The 23106-nt window shown below is 34.1% G+C and overlaps 1 protein-coding gene across 4 annotated transcripts; it reads right to left on the bottom strand.

Annotated features, from left to right (window-relative positions):
• Positions 1 to 1272: 1272 nt before the first annotated feature.
• LOC107839088 (probable E3 ubiquitin-protein ligase RZFP34) lies at positions 1273 to 7565 on the bottom strand. 4 transcript variants are annotated; one of them, XM_016682440.2, is made up of 12 exons: positions 7293 to 7565; positions 4310 to 4534; positions 4031 to 4118; positions 3531 to 3590; positions 3304 to 3336; positions 3026 to 3103; positions 2834 to 2877; positions 2507 to 2547; positions 2311 to 2393; positions 2107 to 2198; positions 1908 to 2019; positions 1273 to 1820 (listed from the first exon to the last, which is right to left on the bottom strand). In XM_016682440.2, the coding sequence occupies exons 2-12, from the start codon at positions 4498 to 4500 to the stop codon at positions 1707 to 1709; spliced, it is 936 nt and encodes a 311-aa protein (XP_016537926.1). In that variant the 5' UTR covers positions 4501 to 4534; positions 7293 to 7565; the 3' UTR covers positions 1273 to 1706. The 4 variants fall into 4 exon arrangements, with proteins under 4 accessions (XP_016537926.1, XP_016537924.1, XP_047250400.1 ...); XM_016682438.2 differs by having other exon boundaries at positions 4019 to 4118; positions 7293 to 7507; XM_047394444.1 differs by having other exon boundaries at positions 4019 to 4118; positions 4310 to 4897; positions 7293 to 7505.
• Positions 7566 to 23106: the final 15541 nt, after the last annotated feature.

The following is a 23106-nucleotide window of genomic DNA, read 5'->3' as shown; positions in this document are numbered from 1 at the left end:
TAGATCCATTCCTTTTCTTTAGGTTGAACTACCCCAGTTGTGCTTCTGTTCAGGACATGGTATGTTCTCGTGTTACATGATCAGATGTCGATCTTTCACATAGATGCATTGCTCAAAGTCTCCCATAGCTAACACTACCATGACACAATGTTGCGTCTGCGCTGATGTGACTTGCAAACAACACTGACACTATATAGCCATAAGCACACACGTGTTCCAGTACTCTTAACTACTCGAAACACCCTCACTTTTGAGAGGCCCCTTTGGGTTTAATATTGTTACCATGAGAACACTGTTTGGGAGATTGAGAGAATGTTGAGGCCATGTGCTATACTGTAGTGTATGTGAAGTAAGTCACCAGGCCCCTTTATACCTGGTTTCTTCTTGCTGTATCTTGTCTATGTTTCCTTTTCCCTTTTACCTTTTTGTGATGTTACCAATTTAAGTAACTTGGGTTGGGTGAAAGTAAGCGCAGATAAGGGTCGCTCCTCTCGTCAGTCAAGTGTTCTTTTCATCTGTCACTTTAGTCCAAAAACATGAAGAAAGAATGTACAGCACGTTAGAAAATTGAAAGGCACTACCGTTTTTCTCCCTCTTTTAATATCTTGCTATCTAAGAATACATGGGGTAATTTAGACGAGGTGCCCTTCATAATTTTTACTCTGGAGTAGCTTCAAATGTTTTGTTAAGGTATTTCGTTTTAATGCAAATACCTAGAGCAAAACTCAAATTATCATTCAACTATTACAAATATCCCACTAAAGTCATTTGGAATTTTTTTTGGGACAACAATGTCATTAACCTGTGCAAAGTATTCCAAACTAACTGGAAGTCCGAAAAAGTTTAAAAACTTAACGGAAGAAACTTTTTCCTTTTGATTTTTATTTTATTTTTTATGATCCATATTTCACCCAATACCCACTAACCCATATTGTTACAATCAACACTAGGATTGTCTGTTAATTTTCCAGCGTAAGGATAGTAAGTGACTAGAGTTTGTGATAGCGATGCTTTTATCAAGTGAGCTATAGGGGAAAGTTCATGAGAATTTTTGCACTCTTCTCTGCTGATAAATCAAGGATGCCCCTTTCCGAGACGGATACAAGCCAAAATAGGTTTTAACAAACGAAGAGTAAGGTGAAAAAGTACGTTTGCATTACTTGGCCTATAGCTATACCAAACAGCTGGAGAAACAAAAACAAACTACTCTTAAAGAAAGTAGGGACCAAGGAGTGTTAAATCCAGCGAAAGAGAAGTTGAAGAACCAAGATATGAAAGCCAACCCCATCTATGCCTTAGATGCTATTATTAAGAATGATACTATTATTAAGAATGACACTATTATTAAGAATGACCCTTAACATTACAATATCACACAACTCATCAAGTCTCTCTCAGCCACCTGACTTGCAACATTTTTACAAGCAAGCTACAGACATCAGACATGCCAACAAAACACTGAGCCAAAACACCTAGGCTAGCCACACATACAACAGTGTGAATAAAATGAAGAACGCGAACACAAAATAACCCCACAAGAGCTACAAGCAAGATCGTATTAGAACCCTTTCTCCTTCCAGTGTTTCTTCTGCAAGCTTAGCTTTAAAAAGCTCAATGTCTTCCCACTCTGAATTACCACTCCACCCACTTCGGCTGTGGGATCATTTTCACATAAAAGCCAGACCGACTTTTGATATTTGATCCCTCTATCTGCCTCTTGTTTGGCGGGTGTTGTAAGATCTGCAACATGAACACTTCTGGGCCACAAAGTGAAATTGCACTTCTGAGGTAATTCCACAATCATTACAAAGGATCCAAACCTGCAATTATCACAAATTTCAGTTACTTTTTAACGCTCGTACGGCACATTGACGCAGCACTAAGAGCAGTTCAGAAAATGTACTCACCTTCTTGTCTTGATAGGATTCGGGCATCGGTGTTGAGGCAATCTCCAGGTCAAATTTCTCCCACACCTTTGACATATCACATACCGACTTAGAGCAGAGTGGACAAGCATATCTGTTGCAAAGATAAAGCTCAGTTCAGTCGTATGGGCAACCCTCACATGTGGAAACTAAAGAACAATTAAAAATAACACTAACTTACTGGTAGTGTTCCTGCATCTCCTTCAAGCAGTTCTTGTGAATAGTGTGTCCACAGGGCAGGACTGTTACATCATTTACTGACTCAAAGAGATACTGCATATAACCACCATTCTCAATTCATTCGGTTGGAACAAAATGCTGATCACAGTAAAGGTTTAAATGAGGGTAAAAGAAACTGAAGAGAAGTTTTATGCGCAATGCATACCTCAAAACAAACAGGACAGTCATGATGCATTGCCCCCTCAACACAGGGGTGACCATTCTTCAAGAGAACTGAATAACAACATCCTGTACCCCACAACCATCAGCCAGTAAGAGAGAAGAAATTCCTAAACCGAATGGAGTGTACGGCATGCATAGGATGGGAGTATATGATAAACAAAGGGACGACTGAGACTTACTGCATTTGGAACAGTGGAAGAAGTTCTCCGCTCCACCAATCCTAGAAATAAGAAAATAATCAAAATAAAACACCAACATCAAAATTCATGCAGAGCTTAGACATCAAACATACAGGGCAAGAATGAATGTTCAGATGAATTGGAACTGAATGCTTATTGCAAGTGGAAGCTGTTAGCAAAGGTGTTATGGTGTCATTTCCTTTTCTTAAGTTGCTTTCTCTCTCTACCAGAGCCTCAACAGAAATGACAGACAAAGAGAAAGAGGAAGGACGACAAAAGGATAAGCAGAATGGGGAAGGCAGTGGAATTTCAGCAAAGTAACAATACCTGCAAATGCCACAACCATTGCAGTGATACTGTCTCTTGGATATCTGCAACATGAAAAATGGGCAGAGGTTGGTCAGCACATTAAATATTTTACTTACAGCTGCATTTCCTGTTACTATCCACTCCTTGAATTCAATGTATGTATCAACCATCCTCACGTGAAAAACTAAAGTGAGTAGAGTTTCAACTTACATCATCATCAAATAGCTTACAGGTTTCACAGAAATATCTCCCCATGCACACGCCGCAATTAATACAAACTTGACGAACCTGGTAGAGGAGTGATAACTGGTCAGAACGCAAACTGCTTATAGCTAGAATAGAAAACTTCAAAACCAAGAGAACTCAGTTCTTGCCCAATGAAGTGTAACATGCTCAAGCAAGAGTCTTGTGTTGCTCAATTGCAAAAATACTTTAGATCATGACCATATAAAAGTGTGTAAAGAAGGAATGACATAACCACCACTCACCTCTTGTTCAGTATCACAAAGTGCGCATATAACCTGCAAAGAACCACAACGAATGAGAATATATATTTTCTTACGCATCATGTTCAGATGCATCATGTTCAGATTCCATACAAAATTAAGTGAAGAGAAGGTGAAGCTAGCTGATGAAAATGAGGGAATGGAAGAGAACCCTATATAGGGAAAAGTTATCTGCAAAGTAGTACAACAGTCCCAGTCAGGAGCATTACCCTTTCCACCTTGTGACGAGGAATCTCATGTCGTAGTTTCTGATCAAGGCTGATATTGTTCTGTAGACAAGCAAATATGGCAGTAAAGTTTTTAACAGCCAAGCATGGAAGATGAGTAATCATTGCGAACAAAATTAGAATCTTTGCTGATAAGGTAAAATCTAAATGACCCGTAGCTGCCCACAATGGATTCTATGAGGTGTAAACCAAGGTGCCTTGCAATCAAAAGGTTAAAGAAAAGAATTGCACACATTCAAACAATTTTGCATATACCACTGGATGCAGGCATCTTATTAACTGGAATCTTACTTATGTAGCATATTATGCACCTCTTTAGCCACAGACAAGACATATTATACTTATTCGTAAGTGTAAGCTTCCATCACCAATTAGCTTGTCTATTGCCCAAATTATGACTCCCATCATTTATCAGCTCTTACCCCCTCATCCTTCCTTTTTATTTTTTTGTGATGAGATAATGTATTTACCTCAGGTCTTACCTTAGCTTCATTATGACAATGCCTGCAGTCAAATATCTCATTGCAGCATGGGGCTCTAATGCGACATCTACGCCGATAGTGTGAACAGCTGGGGAAAAAAACACATCAGAGATTAATTGATGATCATAACATCCACTATGTATGAGGTGTAGCAAACATATATTATGATATGTATCTACACCTTCAGTATTACAACAGAATACGTGATCAAAGATCAACCAAGAATGATTGTACAAAATAGACATAAGTTTACCATCATGAAAGAGTCGGAGAACATACCCATATTCCAAGTATCCTCTGTCAAGGGCTTCAGTAGAAGTGGATTTTTCTACACATGTACCATCCTCAGGCAAGTAGCCCCCATGGAAACTCTGAACCAGATCAGCATCATTCTCAGATGTTGTAAAATTTTGCAAGTTTAAGGCCTCACAACGTGGCGTCCCTGAATGCTCAATTACTACGTCTCCCATTGAGCCTTATGGATGAATTTAACAACTACAAGCCCTGCATTCAGGAAACAGTTTAAGGGAAAAATCCTAAACCTACAAAGGCAGGTCTACTTGCCCCTCCGAATGGGCAAAACACCCCAGACAATGTTGTGTTGTCGCACATGAACACCAATTGAAACCAGCAACAACAAATTCCAACAAAGGCTGAGAGCTCCAATCAGCAAACTCCACCATGAGAATTCATCAAAATAAGTTGATCTACAAGAATCCACAAGTAGGTTCAAAAGGAACCCAAACTAGAACTATCGTGAAGCATTGTGGAGCTCCAAAGCGTCCAGCAGTAGATAATAATGATTGCATGATGACTTCATTCTTGGAGAACTCCATTTAAAGAGATACTGATGAAGGATAGTCCAACCTAACGTAAAAGCAATGGACAACAATCAAACCCGTCCTGAGAGAAAAATATTGGGAAAAGTGTGGGACTGCAGGGATGAATTATTTGTTGTCCATCACAGACAACCCTACCTCTGTCTGAGATTCTGCACATGCCACTTCAACAAGGGAATCTTACCCTGAAGAAGAATTTTATACATTCCTAACAGTTAGTTAGATTCTTTCATAGTTAGAAAGGAAAATGTTATCCATTGGGTCAAAACATCCAAGTGGTCCATACTCTCTGGTCTTTCTTTTCCCTTTGTTTTAATTCAGCTTTTTGCCCTGAGGCTTATCTTTGTTAATGAAAGGCCTCATCATTGCACATGCCTAACATTTTACTAAAATTCACAAAAACTGAAGTTGCAAATAAAAAGCGACGTGCCACAATATCTTATTTTCCACGGTCCAACAATCTACCTCTCATACGGAAATGGGTAAAGTGTACAACATCATTACCATCAGTCAAGAACAGCTACCACCACACATACTAGATGATCTCCTTCAGGAGACCAAGATTAGATCGGTTGGAAGATAAAACAAACCAGAAGGCCTGGAAGGCACTTGAAAGTTGAAACTCACAATCCTAAGTCAGCCTACTAAAGGAAAAGTGAAAACTACAAATACCAATAGCCTCAACGGATACCAGTATCAAAAGTTGAACGCAAAATAGAAAAAGGAAACAGAGTGATTAACAAACTGAACAGAAGATTGAGATAGATGTCCAAAGAGAAGGATTCACGACTACTACTTCCATTTGATTCAAACACCGGCTTTGCAACTTCAGATTAACCAGATACATACTTAGAAATGCTTGTGTTTATTGTCCCAGTCTTCAGGACAAAAGGAACAGTGCAAGAAAGAAATTCTTCATCAATTTTTTCCACGTGATCTTACAATTCCAAACACTTAATTTCTCATTGGAATTTTAATTGATAGCTGCAATTTACATACTGTCACAAAACATCAATGATCGTATGTACTAAAATCACACATAATAAGCAGAGCAGATCTAAAGACCTACAAGCCAGCTAAAGTTGTGCTAAAACAGCCTCCCAGCTGATCGTATGTACTAAAATCGCACATAATAAGCAGAGCAGATCTAAAGACCTACAAGCCAGCTAAAGTTGTGCTAAAACAGCCTCCCAGCTGTTCTGATCACATTCAGTACAAGCCCAACTTCTTCCCATCTAGGCAGGTGTTCACGAAATTAACCATCGTATACAATTGAAAGTTGAAACACTTTCCAACGCCGGCCTCCATTCTTAACTAAACCACTCGGACACAAGTTCAAGGTACCCCATATCTCAAAACTGTGGGCACCAATATATTTAACAATAATTTTGCCAAGGCCACGAGTAAAATTAGATAATTTCCTCAACATCCAAAGGAAGCTAAATTGGTTGTGAATCGTTCCTACGGAGATCTTCTGCTCAAACACTCAAGACACAAGTTCAAGGTACCCCATATCTCAAAACTATGGGCACCAATATATTTAACAATAATTTTGCCAAGGCCACGAGTAAAATTAGATAATTTCCTCAACATCCAAAGGAAGCTAAATTGGTTGTGAATCGTTCCGACGGAGATCTTTAATTTCCTCAACATCCAAAGGAAGCTAAATTGATTGTGAATCGTTCCTACGGAGATCTTCTGCTCAAACACTCAAAAACGAACATCTCAGCCAATCCATCAACAGAGACAAATGCCCGAAATTGAGGATTATCCATACTCAATGAATCAAAAATTGCAGATACGGTTAATGTAACCACAAAGCTGGAAAGCTCATCAACATCTCATAACACAGCATTCCACAAGGATCTATACACTACATAAACAACAAATTCACCAGAGCCATTTGGAAGGCAACCAGTTGTAACACAACAACACAAAAACCAATCATCCATGATCTTAAGGCACAAAGACAATTTCAAATTCTCAATAGCACAATAAGCACAATTCTTATAGATTCCACCGAAAATGGAACCTAGATCAGAGCACAACCAACACAATTTCTATAAACTCCGCAAAAAGTATCTCTCCTCATACAAACAAAGGCAAATCCATCCTAATTCATCTAAGCACACAAAACCTATAAATGCACCGACACAATCATTTGAGACAATAGAGAACGAAATGCAACGAATAGTAACTCAAGTTCTAAAAGTAGGAAAAAAAACACAAATCAATATGGAAAGGCGCCAGTATAGGCCTGACAATACTTCCAATATAATACTATACAATAGCGCGAAAATTCATATGACCTGCATACCTATAATAAGGAAATTCAATAGGGAGGGGGGGGGGGGGGGATTATGGAGCAAAAACCAAAAGGGAATATAAAAGAAAGCTAACACAGGACACTTAGGATAACGAACTTTCAACTCGGATCGTCGATCGCAACTTGCTCCGATCAAATTCTCCGACCTGCAAATGGTAAGTCCGAATATGTATGCAGACAAATGCAAGCAGAGAGATTTATGCAGAAGAAAATATGGAGTACGTATTTTGTTTCTGGTAAGGCTTTGAATGGTAGTTGTTTTTGTAGGTGGGCGAGGGGTGGGTTATCCAGAGACTTCGAACAACTTGAAAGCTGTGGTGCGGAATGACGTGGTGAGAGAGATCTGTGAAAGCTGGCCATTCACCTATCCTTTTCAATTCTGCTAATAACCATTTCACCCCTATACACGTCTCAAAATATCTATCCACTGCACTCTCTCTCTTTCTTTATATTTTTATTTTTGACATATTCTATTTCGTCCGTCATAATTCTATTCAACTAATTTTGTAAGATCCGTGTTAATCTTGGATTCAAATTCAAATAATTTAATATTTTATAAATAATATAATTTAAAATATATAAAATAATTATAACTTATAAAATTATAAAAATTTAAAAATATAATTAAATTAATTTATGAATATATAATTAATTTTTTTTTCTAATTTCTTAATTCAATCCAAGTTCATCTGGAAGTGAACGGGAAAGTCATCAAATGAATTGATTATTTTGCTCAAGTCTTTTTATGTGTTATGGAACATGCATAATTTTATTTATAATTTTGTGTGCGAAGAATTTATGCTAGTTAAATGTGATGCTTTAAGCATAATTTTATATTAAATTAAGAAAAAAAAATTAGACTCACGCACTGAAATAAACATCGAGAATCAGTTGATTCTCTCTATAGTTTAAGCTTCAAAATATTGATTCTCAATTGATCAAAAAGATATTTTAAAAAATATTTGATCTTTATTTATTTCATTATTTAATTTTTTACTTTATCAATCATTTTAGTTTTTAGTATATGAAGTATGTTTGATATTTTCAAAAACAATGGATAAAATTGTCCACAAAAAATTTTATTCAATGCATAAAAAATAATTAAGAAATACTACATCAAAATTATATTCGATTTGATAAAAATAAAATATAACCTCATCCAATAATTAATTTTAACCCCCTCATTTTTTTCCTCTTCTTCATCTCCACAGTATCTGTACAAAATTCTTTCTTATGAAAAATAAATTATTAAATATAAATACTAAGAAAGAAGAAAAAAGTGATGAGTTATTCATGCAAGAAAGCTCTCTATGGTCAAAATATTTTTTTTCTTAAGCTACTTTAAATAAAAGCTCATATAAAATATTAACTTCATTAAGGCCATTTTCATTTATAAATTTTAATTAAATAATTAATTTGGATTAGAAAATAACAAAAGATAGTCAAATTTAGGCTTTTTGGTCTTATGAGTAGGACTATTCATGTCGCAGAAGAAAGTTCTCTACGATTAAAATATATATTTTTTTCTTAAGCTACTTTAAATAAAAGCTTATATAAAATATTAATTTTATAAAGTCTATTTTCATTTACAAAAATTAGTTAAATAATTAATTTTGATTAAAAAATAATAAAAGATAGTCAAATTAAAGTTTTTTGGTCTTGTGAATAGTAAAGAAAGAAATTAAAGTATTGATCTTTACTTCATAAAACATGCAATACAAGTCATTTAATAAATAAAAGTAATTATAAGATATTTGATGTTTATATTTTGCAACTGACTTAACTAATAATATGAAAGTATAAGAAACAAATCGTTATAATGGAAGATTCTAAAAATCATTTATCGATTAGTTAAATAATATGAAAATTTGAATAGTTTAGTTGATTGGCTATCTAAACTTCACTTTGTTGGCAAATGTTTGTTTTTCGCTTTGTAATCTCTTTCATACCTTTTCCAGTTCTGCCCCCAATTTTTTTTGTTAAAAAAGTCAATCAAACAATTAAAATTACAAGAAAAAAACTTAATAATAGTTTCTCATATTATGACACATGCCCCAAGTGCAAAGGTCCATATATTATAGCAAGAAAGAAGACGAAGTAACTTCATCTATATCGACCAAATGTCACAATATCATACAATTAAGAAATTAATTAAATTAATATAATAGCCTTGTGAGAACTACCAAAAATTGATACTCTCTCTTATATATAGTAAAATATAAATATATTCAAAAAAAAAAAAATTCTCTATAGAGTATTAAATTTAGGCAAATTTATATATTTTAAAGTAATATAATAGTAAAATTAATCGTGTTCTTTGTTATTTTTAAGACATGTGACACGTTAATAGTGGACAAACAAAAATGGACGAAGAAAGTAATATATAACTCGCTTTTATACTTGTCAAAATATTTCATTTTGACAATTAACCTTCAAACTGGATTGTTTCAATTGAACTCGTTAATTCCTAAGTATTGTTTTAATGAGATATTTTTTATTCAATTTTTTAAAAAAATTATGTGTATATAAGACGTGTCAATTTAACCACATAAAACATCATTTTTCATAATTACAAATATTCGTCTCAATAAGCTATAAAATCTCATTTATTTTTTTACTTAAAATTGATGTATATAATTAATGGAGATGCTATATTTAAGTATGTGGTTACTTAAATTGTTAACAAGCGAATGAAAATACACACAATTTCTTTTTCAAAATTAAATTGAAAGTTTATAATTGAAACACAAAATTGAGGTGTTCAATGAAACCGTAACTTAGATCGAATATCTAAATAAAATATCTTAATAAGTTTAAAGGAGCACATATGTTAAAGCCTTTTTTGTGTGTGGAGGATGTTGAGGTGGGCGTGTTTGGCACATTAAGAGAGATGCAAAAAAATATATACATGATAATATGAGAATGTCTCCATCATAGACAAGACAAGAGAGACGAAATTGAGAAGATGCATGTGTGCCTCATCAGTGAGAAGATATGAGAGATTGTCTATGGTTGATTTTAGGAGAGGTGAAGGTACGTAAAAGAAGTATTGGGAGAAGTGATTAGACAAGAGATGATACATCCACACCTTATCGATAGAGGATATAACCCTAGATAAGATCAAAGATTATGATCGAAGATTAGTAAGTAGTTGGACATTGTTTAATTAGTTTTCCTATTAGTAATATTAATAGTAATGCTCCTACTATCGTACTCTTTTATTTAACTATGACTTACTTCCTTCATCTCAAAATAGTTGTTATATTTACTAAAACTATTTATCTTAAAATAATTACTTTCTCTGTTTTATTTTAGTTGGACACATTTTATTTTACACAGTGCTTAAAAATCATAAATTGAATGATAAATGTTATTATTTTATCATTTACTCATATTAATGATATTCATGGGTTGTAGGAATAAACATTGAAATTGTAATTATTCACATTTAATGTATACTGTTAGCTCGAAATTGTTTTAACGGTGACTCTAAAAATGTTTCTTCTATTGCATAAAATAACACATCATCAAAGCACACAAGAAAGAAATATCAAGGATAAAATCAAGACTTACAAGAAATCACCAAATAAGACTAATGTCATACAAGGAAAACTTAAGAGGCCAAAGTTGCATATAAATGAATATCAAATCAGTGTCTTCATATAATCCCTAAAAGTTTCTTAACAATTACAAGAAAAAAAAAGGAATCAACACTTATATCATCTAGCTAGACATTTTTCTGTTGTGAATACCTCAATCAATCAATCAATAAGATCTATGGAGATCTCAACTCATCTAACTCAAATCAAATTCAAGAGTTATTGAGCCAAATACCTTGGGTTACCTTATAGAGCAATCAATTAAGAATCAAAGGAATGATTCTTGACCTCTCTCTTAGATTGCTCTTCTATTTTAGTATCAATATATATCTTCACTTGAACAAATAGTCTAAGTATTTCTTATCAGTGCAAATTCACTGAAATCATAGATAACAATTTTGCTACAAGTGAAAGAAAAAAAGAGAAGAAATAGATGGTGTTACAAGTTGAGGTTGTGACCAAAGAGAGAACTGAAGTTTGTTTCAGTTCAAGGACAAAACATCAAGCTATTCACTGTACTTTAATTCATCAAATTTGTTCTAAAGGGAACCCTTGCAACCTAAGAAAACCAAAACTAGGCACCACAAAGGTATTTCAAATCAGTATAAATCACTGTGTCAATACTTTGCAATTTGACTTTATCTTTCTTGTCTTATTATTTGTTGCACTAACCTTGTTTTGCAGGTAAGTCGACTAAAACACCAATTCAGTCGACTGCACTTAAACAGATTTCAAAAAGGGACTCAATTCACCCCCCATCTCTTGAGTATCAGTTGATATCAGAGTGAGGCCTCACCCATCGATCGCCTAATAACACGTGAGACAAAGATTTCATGGCTAACTAATAAATACCTGGAGGAATCTTGCAAGACAGACATTCATCAAATCGACCTTCATATTTCAATAGAACAACATTACTTTCATTGGAAGGAAAGGTTCAAAATCTTCATTTAGTCCAATGACTTTCAAGCTTGGGTGATCATTAAGAAAGGACCACAATCCATCCCTAAAATCACTTCAAGAGATTTAACTAGCAAGGATTCAACTAGCAATAAGATTGATTTGGAAATCTTTGATATTACCAAAGAACAACGGGAGATAATATAAGCTAATGCAAGAGCTATTAGTTTGTTTATTGTGAAGTCAGTGGATCTGAATACAACAAAATGTCAATATGTGAAACTGCAAAGGAAATGTGGGACAAGCTAAAAATCACATATGAGGGAACCTCGAAGGTTAAGGAAGACAGAATCAACGCCTTGGTGAACGGTTCAAATTATTTTGAATGACTGAAGAAGAAAACATTGAATCAATATTTTATTGATTTAGAAAAATTATTGCTAAACTTAAATCATTGGGAGTGGTTTATCCAAATAGGCTGTAAGTAAGAAAACTTCTCAAAAGCTTACCTAAAGTCTGGGAGACTAAAGCTACCATTCTAGATGATAAAGATCTAGATAAAATAACTTATGTGAGTTACGTGAAAACCTCATGGCTTATGAATAAAATCACATTAAAAAGGCATGTCAAGGAGCATAAAAAAATAGTGGCCTTCAATGTCTTTGTAATGCCCCGAAAATCTGTCCCAAGACGTCACACGGCGCTTGAAACCACAAGTGATCCCAAGCTAACCCATGAACTGGCATACTGTTAAGCAACTGAATTATGGAATAATAAATAACTGTTTACTATTTGAAAACATAGTCATACTAAAGATCTAAAATATATATAATACTGATGAAGCTTTACAATCTGATAAATTTGAAGAATGAAACTGAAATTTACATAACTGACTCTGACTGACATTTATGAAGCCTCTACTATACTGACTATAGATAGTTGGGACATGTTTCTAACTACCACTAATCAATACACATGAAAGTAAATGAATTGTATATGAACTAAATTGTCTGGAGTTTCCAAAGTAGGAGAACTCATCACCTGCTAACTGGAATCTGTAATTGTCTGATCGTGATGTACGGGCTACAACTGGTACCTATATTATGAGAAATGTAGCCACACAAACGTATATGTGGATCAGTACTTCTGGAATGTACTGAGTATGCAGGAGTGAATGCAATAAGTAAAACTAATTTCATACGTAATTGTAAAATATGCATGCTAAGTGTAAGTAAACTCACCAATAGGCTGGAATAAACTAAAAGCTGAAAACATCTTAAAACATGAGTAATAAACATGATCTAATAATCTGGTGAATCTCTACACTTAGTTTCTATAAAACTTACTTTAATGATATAAGTATAACTGAAACTGAATATTGGGCATGTAGAACTGGACTGTACTTAGTCTGAATAACTGGACTGAAACTGTAGAGTATTATGCATATGAAAAAAGGAATGACTGAGTAACATGAGGTAACTGAGCATGAATTTGTGAAAACTGTGTTATCTTAGGTTACAACACCAAGCGCATAATATGATTCTGAATAGTTTGTAAATAGAGGTACATAAATACTAATAACTGAATAACTAAGATAATACACTAATTCAAGACATGAATACTTGGGGTATTACATCTCCGTCTTCGGATACTTCGTCTCCCGAATGATACTGACTTGGCTAAAATACTAAAGAAAGACTGAGATAATACACAAAAAAACTTACAGACTGAAATATGAATGAATATCTGGCATTTCAAACTGATGCATGAACTGAACTAAATTTATGACTTGCATGGTCATGAATGAATTACCTCATGAATAGAAAAGATGGAAAACCATAGGAACTTATTTGTCGGACTGCTAGACTGGATTACTGGCTACACGGACTGAATTATACTGAAATCTTATACTGAACTATATATTTTACTTGTACACCAACATGACATTCAAGCCTATCTTCATAACCACATATGAACTTGTAGTCAAACAACCACAAAAGCATCTTTCTTATTTTCTCTAAACCTCTATCCCTAAAACTTTCATACACTAGCCCAAGAAAATACACATAGAATCTTAACTAATCATGACATAAGAAGAGGTCACTAAAAGTTAGAACATAAGGACCTGAAGCATGAAGGAATAACTTTGATACTCAACTGAAGTATCAATGACATGAATTCGTCAGAGAGGTTTGAACTGAGGACACACATGACATAAACAAAATTTCATTGATCATATAAGTGAAGCATGAGTATCTGGATCTGATCATACTATAAAACATGAGTACGTGAATCATAAGCTGCATGACCTGAGTTTGGAGTTCATGATTTCATGGAACATAATTTATACTGCTTAGAAAATTGGAACTCCTCATACTATAAACTAAAAGCGTACATGGTTTTTCTATAAAGTGTATGAATATGAGCTATGATGAAGGAGTTGACATATTAGGCATGAGCAGATAATGTGATGGATGAAAAACTTCGCACTGAGATAAGAATAGGTTGGGAATCACCGTTGGCACTACTACTAGAATCTGAGGGCCTGACTTGGTTACTTGTTCTATCATCTCCCCCTTAGCTTTAAGCCATTATCTCAAGTCTGTGGCTATGTTACTAGACTCTAAACCGAACTACAATCACTTTACTCTAGAATCTAGGGTATAATAATACACATCAATGATAAACCCATCCACACCATCATACTTAATCTCATTCTTGCATACACTGTTCAAGCCTACTGGTTCACCTTTCGTACAACTAGACACTTGAATAAATAATCTGCTTAATCTGAATAACACTATCCGACCCCTACTACTGCTAAACACCTGGGTTCGTGATTCTAATTCTAGATCACCTATTGAAAAGGAATTCTGAGAAGAAATCTGAAAGCACATCTGACTTTGGCTTAATGCATAATTTTTATGAACATGAATGAAATATTTCAAATTTTAGGACATAAGGGCACTGCTGGGATACTTTCTGAGCTAACATTCAATCCCAAAATTATTCGTAAGGATTGGCTGAGGAAACACTGTCTGTAACGACTTAAGCTTCACTATTTCTGTCGCCTTAAAACTAAGGTAGAGTTAGCGTGAATAAAGAAAGATGAGGATCTGCATAAATTTCTTAGATAATACTTCTACTGCACGATCTAAGACTTGAAAGAAGGGAAATATTTCCTAAATGCCTTATAGTCTCTCAAAGAAAAGTACAGATGTCTTCGTGCCATTTTGCAAGACTCTACTAGACACGGCTTCATAGACACCCTAGGACACTTGAACTCTGTGCTCTGATACCAAGTTTGTAACCGCCCTAAAAACCTATTTCGAAACGTCACACGACGCTTGGAACCACAAGTGATCCCAAGCTAACCCATAAACTGGCATACTGTTAAGCAACTGAATTATGGCATAATAAATAATTATTTACTATGCGGAAACATAGTCATACTAAAGATCTAAAATAGATACAATACCGATGAAGTTTTACAATCTGATAAATCTAAAGGATGAAACTGAAATTTACATAACTGACTCTGACTGACATTTGTGAAGCCTCTACTATACTACTATAGATAGTTGGGGCATGCCTCAAACTACCACTAATCAATCAATACACATAAAAGTAAATGAATTATACATAAAATAAATTGTCTGGAGTTTCCGAAGTAGGAGAACTCATCACCTACTAGCTGGAATCTGTAACTGTCTGATCGTGATGTGCGGGTTATAATTGGTACCTATATTATGAGAAATATAGCAACACAGACGTATATGTAGATCAGTACTTATGGAATATACTGAATATGCAGGGGTGAATGCAATAAGTAAAAATGATTTCATACGTAATCATAAAATATTTATGCTAAGTATAAGTAGACTTACCAATAGGCTGGAATAAACTAAAAGCTGAAAACATTTTAAAACATGAGTAATAAACATGATCTGATAAGCAGGTGAATGTCTACACTTAGTTTCTATAAAACTTACTTTAATAATATAAGTATAACTGAAACTGAATACTGGGCATGTAGAACTGAACTGTACTTGGTCTGAATAACTGGACTAAAACTGTAGAGTATTATACATATGAGAAGGGGAATAACTGAGTAACATGAGGTAACAGAGCATGAATTCGTGAAGACTGTATTATCTTAGGTTGTAAGACCAAACGCATAATATAATTTTGAAATAGTCTGCAAATAGAGGTAGAAAAATACTGATAACTGAAAAACTGATAAATATACGCGATGGTCAAGCAAACCTAAATCTGAACTGAGTTACTGAGCTGATTTCTGCACTGAGACTGTTCTGGAACTAAATACTGAGTTTTGATTACTGAGTAACTGATAGCTGCAATTACTAATAACTAAGATACTGATAACTGGGTTACTGATGATTGATATATTGTTAACTGAGTGACTATTTTTGACAGTCTTAATCTTGTAGAACTAGCTGAGTTTCATACTGAGCTGAGTGACTGTGTCTGACAGTCCTGAATCTGTAGAACTATCTGAGTTCTATTTTGAAGACTGGATCTAAAACTGAGATTGTGGAAGGTAATCATCTAACCGACATGTCCCTTTTCTAATTGAGTTCGGGGTCCAACCTGTAACCCCAGTTAGAAGGGTGTCAATACCGTGCCATGGGTAAGGACAAGCTGTGAATTACCCTCATATGGCAGTGTCCCCAAAGAAGAATGGTGGGACCCTCATCTGACAGTGTTAATCCACCTCATCAACCCTCAACTGTCAATGTTGATGTCTCATCCTATGCTGGCTATATAGTTCTAGAACACAAGGATTGCTTCTCAGGGTCACACCCTCTACTGTCAGTATATGCCCTCATCCTTGGATTCACTCAGTGCTGAATCCTACTCCCAACTGAATAGACACTGAATTGATTTCCTAGTTCGTACTAGGCTTTCCTGAACTATTACTATTTATACTTTTTAACTGAATTGATCTATGTTCACTGAGTTTCGTCGACTGATGGAAATACTAATGAATTCTGTTAACTAATTGAATACTATAGAGGTCTAAACTAAATACTAAATACTACTGAGGTCTGAATTGAATACTGAATACTACTGAGGTCTGAACTGAATACTGAATACTGAAAACGACTGAGGTCTGAACTGAATACTAAATACTACTGAGGTCTGAACTGAACTGGACTAATACTTAGATTACTGAGATTTTCCTAAGGTCCGTAACTGATTGAGTTCTACTGAGTTTTGTAATTGACTTATAGTACTACTAATCGTGACGTGACTGATACTATTCTGTAACTAACACTGGCTCTAGGTAAACAGCTAAATTATCGGGTATTAAATACCTTCAGGACTCGATAGCATGAAAGTAAAGCATGGAATGATCATAATAGCATAATAATAGTCAATTGTCAACAATGCTTTTATTTAGACATTTTGTCAAACACTTGGAGGTTATGGACTTGTACATGGATGAGAACACATGGTAACATGTCATGATTACCCTATTCAATTCACATGGGCATTCTATCAAGTACATGGAGATTAATACTTGGACATGGAAATATCTTAAAAACATGGAAGCATAGCATGGTTTCATAACCAACACCGTAAATTGGGGAAATTATATGAAATTCACTTGAAATAGGACATGGGTATTTCATCACAACATGTAAGAATCAAGTATGTGGAAAACATGACCTTAAAATAAGGAATTATTTATAATTATCTTGAATATAGGATCCACTATGGAATCCAACTAAAATTCTAAGGACATGATATGTAAGCCTTTTGTTCAAAATTATTTTTGCAGGCATTTTATCAAACACTTGTAATTCATGGTTTAGGCTAAGCACGGGAGTAGTTAAAAATAGTAGTAATAGCATGATTTCACCTCCAAAATCATTGATTAGAGTTTAAATTTGACAAACAATACCATTCAAACATGTAAGGTTTAATATCACCCACAATTTTATGGAAACATGATTAAAGTTTGAGATTCATAAAAATTTATAAACAAAATTCATGGGAACATGTAAAAATTATAACTTTAAACTTGAAATTTGAGTTTTTGGGCTCCATGGGTGGAAGACGACCCATGGATGAACTCTCATATACCTTAAAGCTTTAATCTTAAAGGAGTAACACAATCTTGAAAGCATTCTTGAATTAGGAAACTTGATTCTTGATTCTTTTCTTAAAGAAAATTTCATGGAGTTCTTGAGGAGGCTAGGGTTTTGTTGGAGAGAAAAAGATGATTAATAATGTATCTAATATTTTTGGGGTTGCAATTAAGTGTTAGGGTCGTATTTGGGTGAGGGAAATTGACCAAAGTGTCCCTAGACCTTTTAGGAACTAAATTAACATGTAAAACAGCTTTGGATCCGCTTCAGTTTTTCGTGTCGGGGCGCAGTCGATGCGACTCATCGAGATCGCGTCGGCTTACTGCCTCACATCAAAAATGCCATAACTTTTTACTCGGGTATCAAATTTTGGCAAAATTGGTATCGTTGGAAAGCTAATTCTATTATCTATAATTTGATGGGTCTTGAGCTATAAAATTCCATGTATATAAAAAGTTATACACATTTAAAGTAGACTCTTATAGAATCGAATATCAAATTTTGGACGAATCAAATGATCTTAGCTCAACTTGGCTCTAAGTGATTCCTATGAACATTTTTAACCTCAAAAGAAAATCAAACATGAGGATAAAAATTTTGACACTTGTATTCACATGCGAATCACTTGGATTATAGCTTATACATGTAAGAACGACGGTTCATAGACTAGCCCAAAAATGTGAGATATTGCAGTCTCAAATTATGAAAATAAGGAACAAAAAGCTGAAAAGGAAGAAAAAGAATATGCCTGGATAAATCGTGGAGTCAGACATATCTTGAGGCAGTGAAAACAATGATCCCATCAAGGCTACATGAGCAATAAAAGTTCAAAAATTGACGATAAATGCTATCATTGTGGCAAATTGGTCCATTTAAAAATAAATTGTCTCAGTATAAAAAGAAAAAGTTCCAAAAGACAGACCAATTCAAAGTCCATGCAAGCAGGAGTGATGAAGATGTTTCAGATGACGAACCAGGAAAAGCTGTCAACATATGCTTTATGACCATTGGAGAATCAGGCAAGGTAAGTACTTAAAATTGCACACAATGCCAAGATTTGCAAACCTCTCTAGATTTAGTTATTGATGATCTTCAGAAAATAATTGATGAGTATAACAAACTTGTTAATGAAAAGAAGGTTTGAAAAATTTGATTTAAAGCAATGGTAAAAAGACTCTGTATGAACTTTGGAATGGTAAAAAGCCTAATCTAGGCTATCTCCATCTCTTTGGTTATAAGTGTTTTATTCACAACAATGATAAGAATAATCTCAAAAAATTTGATCCTCAAAGTGATGAAGGTATATTTATGGGCTATTCCTCCAGTAGATCTTATAGAGTTTTTAAAAAACGAACCTTGTCTATTGAAGAATCTATTCATGTTCTGTCAATGACTCTAATCCCGTAAATCTAGTTACTAGCAATTCTGATATTGATGCAGGCGATGACCGAGATGACATTATCATACCTTTCACCTCATCACAAAATGAGGCAATCTCAACCAAAGAGTTAATACAGTCAACTAACGTTGAAAAGTAAATTGTTGAACAATCTACTAGACTTGCAAATATTCCTCGAGAATGAAGAAATAAAACAAATTTTTCAAATGAATTTATCATTGAAAATCCTAAAGCAAAAATGTAGGCTAGAGCCTCTCAGAAAGACAAGCATTAGTTGCTCTCATATCTCAAATTGAATCTAAAAGAATTGATGAGGTGTTGAAAAATGAATCATGATAAAGGTTATGCAAGAAGAACTGGTTCAGTTTGAGAAAAGTCAGGTATATTCCGTTGTTCAACGTTTCAAAAATATCTCTGTAAGTGGTACTAAATATATTTTCAGAAACAAGCTGAACCAAGATAGTAAAGTAGTACAAAATAAGGCAAGATTAGTTGCTCAAGGCTACTCTCAACAAGAAGATTTTGACTACGATGAAATCTTTGCTCCGACATCAAAGTCAGAATCGATTCGAATCTTATTAACTTATGCATTTTTTAAGCATTTCAAACTTTTTCAAATAGATGTTAAAAGTATTTTTCTAAATAATTTTATTAAAAAAGGAATTTTTGTAAAACAACCTCCAGATATTGAAAATTCCTATTGTCTTTATTATGTTTTCAAATTATCAAAAATCTTGTATGGACTTAAACAAAGCCCCTAAAGCTTAGTATGAGTGCCTAAGTTCTTTTCTGATTAAAAATAATTTTTAAAGAGGTAAAATTTATAATACTTTATTTTTCAATGATCTTCTTTAGACTACCTAATTATCCAAATATATATTGATGACATTATCTTTGTGAGAATTTTGTTGAACTAGTGAAGGGAGAATTCAAAACAAGCATGATGAGAGAACTCACATTCTTCCTAGAGCTTTAAATAAAGTAGTCAACTGATAGAACCTTTATCAATCAGATTAAGTGCATCAAGGAGATCATAAAAAATGGAGAAAGATAAGGCTTATGGAACTCCAATGGGCCCCTCAACATACTTGAAAATTGATGTTGCGGGAAAAGAAGTTGATAAAAAACTATATCGAAGGATGATTGATTTTAAAAAACTATATCGAAGGATGATTGATTTACTTCTCTATCTTACAGCTAGTCGCCCCAATATCATGTTTAGCATATGCAAATGTGCAAGATTCCAGGTCTTTCCCAAGGAATCTCATCTTACTACAATAAAGAAAATTATTTGATATCTCATAGAGACTTAGGAACTCGTCGTATGGTATTCTCATGCTAATAATTTTGATATCATGGTTATTCAAATGCTGATTATGCAGGTTATAAATCAGACCGAAAGAGTACCAACGGGACTTGTCAAATCCTTGGTGAATATCTTATTTTTTGGCATAGCAAGAAATAATCTTTCATTAATCTCTCAACAATTAAGGCTGAATATCTAGCTCTTGGAAATTGTGGAACTCGATTACTCTAAATCAAACACCAATTACTCGATTATGATCTGACTTTTGATAATATGCCTATCTTATGTGATAATACGAGTATTATTAGTCTTTTCAAATACACTGTGCATCATTCTAGAGCTAACCATATTGTTATCAAACATCACTTTATTAGAGATCATGTTGAATGTGGTGATTTTGCTCTTGAATTCATAGATATCAAAAATCAACTTGTTGATATTTTCACAAAATTCCCGCTAAAAGAAAGATTTTATTTTCTAAGAAACTATCTTGGGGTATGCAATTCTTTTTAATTTTTTTCGTGATATTTTTGCTCTATAATTTCTTTTCAAATTGTTGATAAATAGTCTTCGAATATGAAACCGTTTATTCTTACGTGCGAGTCTTTCCTTAAAATTTGCATGATTGTTTTCTTTTCATATATTAACCATGGCTCTTAATTTGTATTGTCAAAAATACTGTGTCATCTCATTTTTATAAATATTTTCTTTTCATTTTCTGACTCTTCACACCAATCAGCCATTTTTTAGTAAAACCATTCATCTTTCCTCTTTCTCTCCTCAAAACCTTCATCAAACTAGCAAAAAAAAAAACCCTTTCTTTCCCTTTGTACCTATAGAAATCTCTGACTCCTCTAGGAACATTGCTCCAGCCCTGTCTGAAATCAAGGATAAATTCTCTTTCTGCTCCAAGAAACCTAAAGTAGATCAATTTGAAAAATTTGCTCCCAAAGACATATAGTCATTCTGGAGCCCCACTGAAAAAGCTCGTTTCTTCGCATTTCAGGATGGAATTATTGCTGCTAGAAGAATCGAGAATCTCAGTTAACTAACTGATTGCAAATATTTTGTGGATTTTTACCTTGGTTTCTAAAAATTACAACTACTTTTCTTGTTCCATGATAATGAGATGATTGAAATTCCTGTCAAGATATTTTTTTAGTAACTTTTGCATGTCAAAAGACGACAATAAACTAGAAACCTTAGTCTTAGAAAATTGAATTGTGGTAAGTCAATATCTTTTTGAAAAAGTATTTGATACAAAATTTTCTAATTGTGTTCCGTTCTTTTCTGAAAGATGGCCTGAAGAATTTGAAGTGAACCTTGAAGAGAAAAAACAAGTGATTGCTGAAGAAGGATCAAATCCTCATGACATAGGTCCCTCGACTATGTGCTTTGAACATCACATTTTAGCTGACAACATGATCACTAATCTACTGCCATGTAAGTGTTCTCTCAACCGTCTCTCTATTCGTGATATATTTGTAATTTATGGCCTGCTGCAAAAATTTAGATAAATTGAGCTGAATGGATGATTGATTATATGTATGAAAGTGCTCAAGATTCTAACCCCTCTGTTAGTTTTTCATATAGGATGATAATCATTCCAATTTTGAAGGATATTAGTGTTAATATCTGCAGATATCGTGTTTCCTCTACCTATGATACCTAGGCATTCTCGTGCATGGGATATATTTTGTATGATAGAAAAAAAATTGAAAATCTGCGTCTCATCCCAAAATTGCTTCATTTGGAGAAGGATCTTCCCAAATTGATACGAGACGTAACTACAAAAATAGAAACGACACACAAAAAAGGAAATACACTAAATACAAAATCACAAAAATAAGAAAATAAAGAAATAAAACGATAAAGTAAAAGACAAAATTGGAAATAATACGAAAACAAGGACAACAAAGGAAAATAAGACAATAAGGTAAAGATAGATAGATTGACATAAATCGATAACGAGAGGACAATCAAGGGTATACTAAACCCTAGACCTTCGTATCAATCACCGACAACATCAACCTCTTATGAGGACACAAATGAGAACGGATTCCCGAGCACCCACGTTTCTTACGAATCAAGAAACTCCCAACAAGTTTCTACAAAACACTCTCAAGTGTATTCAACAGATCATTAAACAACTGCCTAAAAATGAAAGAAAACTAGCTATTTATAGCCATGGGCTATTTATTACACAATGGGTCAAAAGTGACCCTAAAAGCTATTAGGCCTAAAAGTGACCCAAAGCCCAAAATAATGGATTGGACGTCTATACTCTCTCAAAGCCCAATCTATCATCCAAATGTGCTGTCACCCATTTCATTCATGGAGGATATCATCAAATATATCTTTTTTCCAAAATATCCTTCAGTCACGTATTTGACCTCCTAAAATGATCAAGTCTTGAATCCGTAGAAGTAATTCTTGAAACACCGATCTCAAAGGAGTGGATCCCATTGATCTTGTATCATGAACTCCCTTGTATTACTAGTTTGCAGGCATCGAGAGACTCTTTAATTGAAGAGAAGTTACAATTGAAAGGAACCCTTAATATCATTGTGGAAAGGCTAGATGTAATTCAG

The sequence above is a fragment of the Capsicum annuum genome, chromosome 8, assembly GCF_002878395.1.
Source record: "Capsicum annuum cultivar UCD-10X-F1 chromosome 8, UCD10Xv1.1, whole genome shotgun sequence".
NCBI classification, from domain to species: Eukaryota; Viridiplantae; Streptophyta; class Magnoliopsida; order Solanales; family Solanaceae; genus Capsicum; species Capsicum annuum.
This window is presented reverse-complemented; position numbering and strand designations above follow the sequence as displayed.

Excerpts from the sequence above, each read along its gene's own strand:
- LOC107839088 (XM_016682438.2), bottom strand. The coding sequence starts at position 4,500 with ATGGGAGACGTAGTAATTGAGCATTCAGGGACGCCACGTTGTGAGGCC. Across the intron at positions 3,591-4,018 it reads AAGCTAAGGTAAGACCTGAG|AACAATATCAGCCTTGATCA; the intron begins GTAAATACATTA and ends GCTTGTCTACAG. Across the intron at positions 2,394-2,506 it reads CTTCCACTGTTCCAAATGCA|GATGTTGTTATTCAGTTCTC; the intron begins GTAAGTCTCAGT and ends TGTGGGGTACAG.